The sequence below is a fragment of the Myxocyprinus asiaticus genome, chromosome 19, assembly GCF_019703515.2.
Source record: "Myxocyprinus asiaticus isolate MX2 ecotype Aquarium Trade chromosome 19, UBuf_Myxa_2, whole genome shotgun sequence".
Lineage (NCBI taxonomy): Eukaryota > Metazoa > Chordata > Actinopteri > Cypriniformes > Catostomidae > Myxocyprinus > Myxocyprinus asiaticus.
The window spans coordinates 34,283,643-34,294,824 of NC_059362.1; the positions used below are offsets into that span (position 1 = coordinate 34,283,643).

Below are 11,182 nucleotides of genomic sequence, written 5' to 3' on the forward strand. Positions count from 1 at the left end.
TGAAAGATGTATGGAAACAATGAAGTCAAGAAGTGTTCCTAATGTGTAAATAATGGTAATTTATTTTAGCTATTTCTTATAAAACCATGACATTATAATTCAAAACAAGAGCAAAACAATGCTGTTCTGTGTGGTTGTATTAATGTTACTTTCTTTCTTGTTCTCTCTTTCAATTTAGGATTTCCTGTGACGATTAACAAATCCCAATGACAATTTCTGAGGCAAAATGTGAAAAAAGAGGCTGTTTAAATGAAAATGGGGAAGAACACTTAGGACTGGAGTCTAAACCTATATTCTACCAGATCCATGTCTTGAGGAGAGAGAAGGGCAAAAACAAGCAGTACTCCCTTAAACTGGAAATTAAAATCATCAGTGTGGGCTGTATGTGTGTTTTACCTGTTGTTGTGTGTCAGATATAGTCTTATACTTCACTCCATTATTTTTTGTTCTGTTATATTCTTATATTAATCTGTCTTTACATTAGTCTTCTAAAGCATTACTTTGATCAACTTTGTATTTATTCTAATATTCCCTTGATTAAACTGCATTCATGGTTCTTGCTTTAAAATGTTTAACCATGTTTCTGAAGAACATCTTTATCTGAAGCAGTTTACAGTTGCTGCTCACGATAGTCCTCAAACTCCATTCTGATTGTTGCTTGTTTAGTTTTGCCTTTACATTGTTAGTTTCAGTACAAACGAATCAGACATTAAATAATCCGTCTTTAGTGAAGAGAAGCATTTATTTGACTTTGCAAAATCACAGAATTTAGTCAGCTGGGCATTACAAACACACAGAGCAGGTAAGTTCCATTTTATCAAATGATCTGGTCAATTAACGTCAATTCCCATTGCAAACACTACAACTTATTTTTAAAGTTGCAGCCAACATCACCAACACAAACTCCTTTGTCTTTGTATAGAACAAGTAATATAAATGAAGACCAATGACTAGAAGAAAGCTACGTGACATGCCAAGCAAAGTGCACCATTCATAAAGCTGAACATTCAAACTTCTTACAACTTCCTAAATCCAATCAATATCTTTAGTTGTAAGTCATTCTCTTAACACCTGAGTACATTCTCTATTTGTTTCTGAGATGCCATTATGTGTTTTCAAGTTACATGATACAAACATAATGCATGACAAAGCTTAATGTGCTTTTGATTTGTGCTTAAAGTGTCACGGTGCTCCACTTTTTCTCCATGAGGGGGTCTGAGGTTTCAAATTTATAGGCATCTAGAATGTTCTAAACTAATATTCACATTGTCACTTCATTTCATCATAGCAGGAAATGTAATTTCCCTGGATTATGGCTGCATTACGGATGCAATGATGATTAGGCAATAATATGCATGCCTGAGGTTCTGTGAAATCCTCTTGATTATTGAATATTAACATTAAACAATGATCGCATATGCATGTATAGCTAAAACCTCAGTAGATGGCTCATGTTTTGAAAAAAGCTGCTTGTAAAGAGATATTTCAATACATGAATGATTACTTTAAGATGTGGTTTGTGGTAATCTTAGGTTAACACATTTATATGTATTGGTTGTGGGGGTCTTAAAAACATCTCTCCATTGTTATCACTTCAAGTTCAACATTTCTTTACTCAACCAAGCAAAATACCCTTAGTGTGCCTTGCACTGCCATCCAGACAATATTTTTTTTTTCTTATTTGTGTGTGTGTGTGTGTGTGTGTGTGTGTATATATATATATTATTATTATTTTTTTAAATAACATTAAGTAGTTTTGGTGTTGTTAAACCCCACAAAAGCTTAGAGTGTTGCAAATTGTCTTTATCACTGTCCAATATGTCCCCTCTATTGAGATGTATTGGCTACCGTTTGCTTTGTTTTTTTCTCTTCTCCAGTTTTGTCACCGTATTTCTTGTCCCCTTGACTAGCCAAAGTGGTCCTGTGCAGCTGGCACTCCTCTACCGGCAGGCCTCCTCTTTCAGCTCTTTGTTCTTCCTTACCTCCTCTGCGTGTTTGTCCTAAATAGACACAAAAAAAAAATTTGCCCGTTCTGTGTTCATACACGTATTAGTGTGGCTGAGGGAAGCGAAAATAAAGCAGCATAAACAAAGTGTTGGAACAATCCACCCCATGCGAATGCAATATTAATACTGATTCTAAATTTAGACTGGGACAAGGAGCTCATGTGCATTAAAGGCAAGGATCCCAAATAGTGTGTTTGGATTAGGGCTGCAACAACTAATCGATAAAATCGATAATTATCGATAATGGAATTTCATTATCGATTAGTTGGATATTTGCAGTAAGCTCAGAGAAGCCCTGTCAATGACGTCACTCAACAGCCCGGTGAAAAATGTGTTGCATGACAGAACTTTGTTTGAAAAACAACGGAGGCTAGTTGTAGCGGAAAAAACACGACCCAAGTTGTCCAGCGCACGAGAGCACTTTATAAACACTTCAAAGTAGATGATAATAATCACACAGTTTAATGTGGACCGGTTGGTGCGTCAGGTGTGTTTACAGAGTGCTTGTGCTGTTTGTTGCGTTGAAGAGTTGTTTCTCTCCGGTAAATCAAACCAAATCCTTACACCCTTTATCATTTCAGTTTTTTTGAAAAATCATATTTTAATAAAATACAGGAAATCAAATTTCACTTTTATCCAATTAACCGATTAATCGTAGAAATAATCGAAGATTAATCGATTATCAAAATAATCGTTAGTTGCAGCCCTAGTTTGGATTTTACATTTGAATTGTTAAAATGTTAAGTTTTACATTTTTGAAATGGTAAAACTAGAATTTCTCTGCTGGTCCAAGCAAGTCTGTGCTGGTTGTTGCTGGTCTGGCTGATGCACCACCAAATGTTCTGTAACTAATTATACATACATTGCAACAGCTGTGTTTAAAAATGTTCATCTCATCTATACTTCTTTAGTAATACTTCTCACTGCTATCATGTAGTTGATTTTGTTTGTACCATTTCCTGTAGTCTTTTCAGCATGGCTGCAAGCAGAGCCTCACGGTTCTCTTTGATGACCTCCATCTTTTGCTCCAGCCTCTCTTTAGCATTCTTGATGAAGTTGTTGTTCTCCTCAAATGCCTTCTGGATGACCTCTCTCTCATGCTCTCTCTTCTCAGCGAGATGCTTTAACATCTCAGCCTCCTGACACTGGAGTGAGGAACACAGTCTTTTATCTCCTTGGATCAAGTCAGGCCAAAGTGATTGTTTGTGTATTTGAGTGTAAATTCTAACCTTCCGCCTCTCCTCGGCTGCTTCCAGCTTCTTCTGGATCTCCTCCAGAGAGGGGTCCTTTCGCTGGGGCATGGATGTGTTGAGGTCTGGTACACCCTCAAATGAGGGCGGCTTCAGGATTACCTCAAATGCCTGGCCCGAGCTTCGCTTGTTCAGCTCAATGACCTCCATATCTTTGATCACACACCAGTTGAGATCCACAGCATCTTTCAAAAAATAACATATGCTGGTTTAACTGAGAGTAGGCAGCAATATTCATTATATTTATATCTCCGATTAACTATAAGCAAGAACTATCATTGCATTGCGGTAGTACATGTTTAGAACTGAAGATATGCTAGAAATGTGTCTATAAAATAATGTTTTATTTACCCTCAGCCTTGTATGGGGGACTGTCTGCAGGGTTTAAGTTTATGCAGGAGCATAGAAGTGACACTAGAGGGAGTTCCTTCACCTTATCTCGATATGCTGTGTGGAGAAGTAATTAAATCAGTTCAAAGCTGCTGTAAACGATTAAAAAATATTACACATAAATTGTCCATACTAACTCACAGATATGACTCAAATCATCTCCTAAAACAGTGGTTCATAATTTATTTTGGTCACGCCCCCCTTTGAAACATGACCCCCCCCCCTCTCCCCCAAAAAATAAAATAAAAAACGTAACCGAAAATGATTGAAATATACAAGATCAGCTGCACTGTCTTTCGACTTTATTTCACGAAAAAAAGGTTTTATTTAAAAATACTACAAATACTAAATGAAAAGTTACACTTCATTGAAAAAGGATGTGAATGAATAAACATTTGTCACAATGACAACATTGTTCTGTTATTTTATGCATGCTTTGTGTTACATCAATACATTAAACATTTAAATTATGCCAATATACATTCAATACGTACCAAAAAAAAAAAAAAAAAAAAAAAGAATACAAATTGATACGGCTGCAGGACGAACTGCTGGAGACAATTTACACTGTATAGATCTTTTTAATAAAAACTAATAATTGCAAGAATTTGTTCCTGTGAATGGAAATCCGCCTCAGCAGTATCTATAAAAACATTTTTAAACTCCAATAAACTTCTAGTAACAATAAATGACAGTGATTGGCCCATCCTGGCCAGCGCTGAGAAAAGTATTAGGTACCACGTGACAGTGGTACCTGTTTCGCGCTGTTTCGGACCTCTGACCCTGATTAATGATTCTAAATAAATCTAATAACCACTGAAATAAAAACGGAGAAACGTCATTCATATCACTCGTGTTTATATTTTAATTCTTCTGAAGCCATTCGATAGCGTTGTGTAAGGAACATACCGAAATTTAAGTATCAATTCATCAACTGGTGCGCGCGAGACATCTTTATTTACATAAGCGCAGCTGTGAGCGCACCTGCTACTGACTAAACGCTTCCGGCTATGGAAAGCTGCACAAGTTTAAACAAGGCAGGAGAAAAGGCAGAGGAGAAGAAATCACGCACATTGGTTCTTGTGTTTACTGTCACTAATTTTGTTGAATGTGTGTGAAGTGATCTGAGGACACATCAGTCTTCCGTACAATACCTCCTCGCCCGCCTACAGGGTGCGCCCAACACTTTGAGAAGCACTGTCCTAACTGTAAACAGCGAGAAAGAATCTGACCGCGGCCCGCGCGCGTTTGTCTAATCAGAAAACTTGGAGGCGGCTCTCTGCTAATCTAAACCAATGGCGTAATTTTGTCACGGGTCTGCATGTTTGGCTAAAACGATAGTAGACGGGTGGTTGAGTGTTTGAGAAATCCTTTTGGAAACAATTCTTACGTAGTTCAGTAGCATGAAACAGCTTACAACAGCATTTAGGGACTGTCAGTTGGACTTGTGTAGCCTACCTGCCAAGGTCATATTTATGCTTTATTATGTGAAGCCCACAACCTTTCAATCTGTCCTGTTAAAAGAGAGAGAGAGAGAGAGAGAGAGACTGTGTTATTCAGTTCACTGGTCACAGGGGTTCATACCTTTAACAGAGTGACTATTTGCACTCAAATAGTCTGGTGGAAACAGAAATTGAAGACAAACTACACCCTCAAGTGTAGCTGCAGTGGCGTTGTGTGTCATGGTGTGGATGTGCTTTTGCATGCACACACTGTAAAAAATGTAGGTAATTTTAACGGTAAAAGACTGCAAAAATGCTACAGTAAAAAAACGCTAACTGGTAAACGGGCAGTTACCTTAAAATATTTGGTAAAAAATTATAATATATTGAAAAAGTTGTAAATGTTGTAAAAATTACATTTTTTAAATGTGAAAGTAAGATTTTACCATATAATTAATGGTAAAAATGTATATTCTGTTTAACAAGAGGGTACATGTACTTTTTACGGTAAATTATTTTTAAAATTACAGTTAAAAAAAGCAATTCCCAGAATTCCCTGCATTACCCATCACATTTTATTATATTTTATGGGAATAGTTGTTTCTTCTTATTTTTAATATCAGTTATGTACTTTGGGGTGTTCTGTGTTATATTTGATGTAGTTTAGTTAATTTTTATTGCATTTTCTAATTTCACATGTGTTACCCTGATGGTGTTTAGTGTTTGTGTGTGACACTGAGCACTGTCTCTACATGGTTGTTGGTCATTGCTCTCGGAAAAGCCACTACTGATGAACTTCATGTCATCATGTGCCTTTCTGTAAATTCTATGTTGAGTAATAATGCATTACAAAGTACAAAGCAGATTATTTTTTTAAGAAGGTTAAGTATTAAGTTTATATCATTTAATAATATGTAATGGTTTTACGGTAATGCACCGTAAAATATACAGGCATCAAAATTACATCCTGTAAAGCCTGAAGCGGAGTTACCGTATTTTTTACAGTGAATTTCTGGGAACCACAACTGCCAGTTTTTTTACTGTAAATTTAACAGGATTGTTTTTTACAGTGCATGACCCGGGTTCGATTCCCACTTTCTCCCATCCTGTTTCCCGTCTCCACTCTTAATATTTCCTTTATTACTACTTATAAAAATGAATATAAAGTTTGATTGCCTAGCAGTGATTTGGTCACGGTGAAAGTGGGGGAGTTGAAAGAGGTTTAATCTGGGTCAAATTAACCATAATTTTACTATAGTAATATTGTAGTAACCATGTTTTTTGGTGGAAGCCATAGTTTTCATGGAATTAACCATGGTATCAGTAAAGTAATATGGTGTTAATATTGTAACCATGTTTAATTGTGTGATTACTATGATTTTACCACAAAATATGGTGATTCTACGGTTACTGCAGTAAAACCAAGGTTAATTTGTGTAAGGTAAGTTTAGGGTTAGTTTTAGGGGTAGGAGATGGTGTAGGGTGTCTGTGGGACTCTAAAAACACAATAAACACACTGCAGTGATACTGTGTGTTATTATTTAATAAGGAGTGCAAATAGTATCAGCAAATATTTGTACCAGGGTGTAAATAGCATCTAACACTATTTGTACTTAGTGCAAAGAAGATGCTTTTGGTTGCTATTCACTTAGTGCAAGTAGCCTCTGCCTACATTTAAACTGGCTATAAATATGATATTTATTTTGATTAGTAGAAGTTGCGCAAACCAATCTGTCCTCAACTCAAGGAAAAGTAAATGTTCTAAAATATCAGAAACATTGCTGGGTTAGAAATGAAATCTAATAAAATGTTAATTCTCATTGTTTCTTAAAATATTTGAAATGCAGATCCATGGAAATGAGACGTGTCTGAGAGGCACTGGTTGTATTGTAATGTTTCGGGACACTTGGAGAGATAGCAGCATGAATTCACATGAGGAGCACCAGGGAGTGTCACGCACAATATCTGTATTGTTACTCTGCCATCAGTGTGTCTAAAGATGCCACTTACCACCATTCAACAAAGCAACTAAGAAAAGCAATATAAACATGAATACACATCCACCCAAATATCTAGAATACATTTTATTTTGAATAGGTTTTAAAATTAAAGGGCATGTTCTTTAATACCCCTTATGAGAGCTGCCTAGATGACATTTCACAGCACATATAAGAGCTCAATGAAAGGGCAGTGTGATGACTTGTTGGACTTGTGCAAGGCATGACAAACTTATAGCCTAAAGAAATGGTTGTCTGGGTGGTCACCTGGTCTTTGCTTGTTTCACCATATAATTATGAGCAACAATGACATGTACCCCCATAGAGAGACACTACTGTGACTGAAGCATTGCCCTTCCCTGTTCACGTGAACTCACACACATTTACCACTTCTCTCTATAATTACACGGAAAATCTTACATTTAGATAAATTACCACTTACCGCATACATACAGTAGCTGTTTATTTACAATTTGTCAGTTGTAATAGAGGTACATGGAGGTAAACAATGTCAAAGGCAACCAAATGATCATATCTTAGTTGATCTTCATTGTATTTATATCATAGTCTTTGGCACTATATTAATACATCATTATTACAAAACAAAAGCATTCATTCACATTGATGAGACCCCATTACATAATGCTGAATGGTTGCCCCAAATGGTATGTATACAGTACATAATGTCAGGTTAAAAGCATTGATTACTTCTCAGATGGCTTTAGAAATATAGATTTAGTATTACAAGTAAATAAATAATAATAAAAAAAAAAAATAATAAAAAAAAAAACAGAGAATAACAAGAGACAAAATCAATCCAAACCAATCAAAAAACATAGCAATCTGAATGTGTTTGTTAGTGGTTGTTTACTGACTCCTGCCTTGGGATCCTGGTATGACACAATCTTACTGATGCACTCCTGAATTGTGTCATCTTTTAATACATCAGCGTATAACTATACAATAGAAACAAACAAACACTTTTGCCAATCCTTCCTGTTTTCATGCACACAAAAGTTGCATTGCATACATTACTGATGGCAGACACAGCATGCTGTGAGAACACAGAGTTCCCACTAGATGTTTGGTGTGGCACATTCAATCCATGTGCAAAAGGTAACCTTTTTCTAAGTGATCAATACAAGTCAAATCGCAAAGTATCAGATCTCAGCCAGTCTATCTCCACTCATTTGATTTTGTGGTGCCCACACTTACCGTCTCTCCTTGATGAGGTGTTGTCCCTATCTCCCCCCTCTGATATCCTTCTTTTTTGCCTTCCTCTCTTTTGCTCCACGTCTGCTGCTCCTCGGATACAAGAGCTCAGCATCATCAGCAGCACTACCCCTCCTGCTGCATGACATCACCTTCCAGGGCAGCCATTGGATGAGGTGAGTGGCAGAGCGTGGTGGGCCAGCATCTCTCCATCAGAGAGAAGGACAGGGGATGTTAACTCTTTGTGCCTTGCTGCAGGTGGCCATGCAAAATATAAGAGGGGTGCTGCCTAATGCACAGATGACAAAAAGAGGCACTCTGACAAAAGAGTTTGTCTGGGCTTCTTGAAGAGGCCTGAAACAGTATTGAATGCTATAAGACTAAAATAAAATGATACATTTATGCATAAGATGCTTTTTTTCAAAACTACTTACAATGCATTCTGTAAGCTAAATTTTTAGACATTTTTTATTATTACGTGCATTCCCTAAGAGTTGAACCCATTACTTTAGTGTTGCTACTGCCTTGCTCTTCCAGTTTAGCTACTGGAACACAATAATAGTACAACAATTACAATTACAGTTATAATAATTACAGCAATTATAATTAAACATTTTTTTTTGCATTATACTTATGTTCTTAAAATATGTCAGAACCAATGATACCAGCAAAACAAAAGCAATAACAAAACAATAATAATGTCCACCATAATTATGATTATGATCATCATGTATTTAAAATTTATAGACAATTTCATTTTTCAGACAGGTGCTCTACTAGAAGTCTATTGTTCTCTGACATATGCTGTATTTTCATATATACTGTATGGCTATGTCTGTCACATTTGTGACCCTATGTAAATGAACCACCACCCCTTCTCTACTGCTATAGAACTCCACATCACCTTCATGATGTCACCCAGATGTCTGACCGCAAGGCACAAAAGACATGAGCACAAAAAGACAAGAGAGGGAGAGAAAGAGAGGAAGGGGTGTCAGGAAGCCTGAAGGTATGTCTAGCACATTTGTTAGGGAGTCATGTACTCATGTAAAGGGATTTTCTCTGTTCCGCACTGCATTGCAATAAAAACTGAATTGTTCCGGTAACCGGAAAGATCTTCAGTCAGCCATTGCTCATGCTCTAGTGACCTAAACATTGACTGGAAAGAGTGAGAGAGAGAGATAGAGAGAGAGAGATATTCACAATAAGGGATGAGATGATGACTTCATAGCTAATAATAGCTTTTAGAACCTATCCTGGATGTGAAGAATAGCCTGATGTTTTCTCTACCTAGAGTGGGATCCAGAAGTATAAGGGGCTGTTCACACCGAACACGAACATGCACTAAAAAAGAGCGCAGAGAGTAGAACAAAGCGCAGGTTTCTTGAAGTTGAAGAAACCTTTGACACTCCAAAAATCACATAAAGGCCACAGAAAAGTAATCCATAAAACTCCAGTGGTTTACTCCACATTTTTAAAAGCGATATGATAGGTGTAGGTGCGAAACAATATTTAATATTTAAGTTCTTTTTTTTAAATTTTTTTTACCATAAATCTCCACTTTTACTAAAAAAGGACTTAAATATTGACCTGTTTCTCACCCACATCTATCATATCGCTTCTAAAGATGTGGACTGAACCACTTTAGTCTTATGGATTACTTTAATGCTGCCTTTATATGATTTTTAGAGCTTGAAAGTTCTGGCTACCATTCACTTGCATTGTAAGGACCAACAGAGATGAGATATTCTTCTAAAAATCTTTGTTTGAGTTCAGCAGAAGAAAGAGTCATACACATCTGTGATGAGAGAATTTTCATTTTTGGGGGGAACTATTCCTTTAAGTAGTAGGTTTTAAAAAAAAAAAAGGATTATTTAGTAAAATAAAGAGAAAATTCTGCTGAATGAAAGCAAATTTATAACATTCACCATGTTAGATAATTTGTCCAAATGGTCAGATTTCCTTGCTTCCACTGAAACACATTTTAAATGCTTTTTGAATCATTCTTAAATCATCAATCATTAGGTTTTGCCATACTCAAGCTGTTATCATTTAAGAACAAGGAGGGACATAGTACAAAATGCATGTTTTTTTTTTTTTTTTTTTTTTCAATTAATCTTTTGGACCCCACTGCCCATCTTGAATACTTTCAACAAGCAAAGACATTTAGAATTAGGACCCCAGTGACTGCTTTGTAAGCACCACATGCGATTTTTCAGACGTCCCCCGGCACTGTCTGTGCATTGATTTTGGGGGTGGCATGGTGGGAGCATGGAAGCATGGAAGCCATTGGGACTAAGAAACCCAATTAAATTCTACTGAGGTGAGACACAAATTTGGACAGTTACTGAGATTCCAATACTCACTCTATCAGCATTGTGCCCATGCACTTAAAGTATTGAAATAGTCTTTGGTATGAAAAACACCTGCTGTTTGCATTGTATATTCAGGACACCCCCATACCTGCTTTTGGTTATCATACAATTTCAGCTTTAAGACAAACATATAAACTCAAGCCTCGTATGGTTGTCTACTTGCTACATGATGCACACATACCAAGTATGACTCACTGTAGACTAAATTTTCAAGCTGATCAGTATTATTAATCATTATCAGCATTCATAATCATTTAGTAGTATTATTGATCATTTGTATTACAAGCTTTATATAAGTTGCATATATAAGTTGAGATGTGATTTACATTATGAGGGGAGGGGAAGTCATTTTACACAATGAAGTGTGTTGTTGTTGTTGTTATAGTTTTTTTTTTTTTTTTTTTTTTTTTTTTGCTATGATATACTTAAATACTCTCTGCAAATGTATTTTCTTCAGAGAAAGACTGAATGAGAAGAGAAGACCACCGTATGACACCATTCTCCAAATTT

At 36.3% G+C, this 11,182-nt stretch overlaps 1 protein-coding gene across 1 annotated transcript; it reads right to left on the minus strand.

Moving 5' to 3' along the window:
• Positions 1-723: 723 nt before the first annotated feature.
• LOC127410327 (stathmin-4-like) lies at positions 724-8,412 on the minus strand. Its single transcript, XM_051645527.1, has 6 exons — positions 8,301-8,412; positions 5,105-5,160; positions 3,608-3,703; positions 3,236-3,441; positions 2,960-3,151; positions 724-2,000 (listed from the first exon to the last, which is right to left on the minus strand). Exons 2-6 carry the CDS (start codon positions 5,115-5,117, stop codon positions 1,941-1,943), a joined length of 567 nt encoding a protein of 188 aa, XP_051501487.1. The 5' UTR covers positions 5,118-5,160; positions 8,301-8,412; the 3' UTR covers positions 724-1,940.
• Positions 8,413-11,182: the final 2,770 nt, after the last annotated feature.

Excerpts from the sequence above, each read along its gene's own strand:
- LOC127410327 (XM_051645527.1), bottom strand. Across the intron at positions 3,152-3,235 it reads CAGCCGAGGAGAGGCGGAAG|TGTCAGGAGGCTGAGATGTT; the intron begins GTTAGAATTTAC and ends TCCTCACTCCAG. Across the intron at positions 2,001-2,959 it reads TGAAAAGACTACAGGAAATG|GACAAACACGCAGAGGAGGT; the intron begins GTACAAACAAAA and ends GTGTCTATTTAG.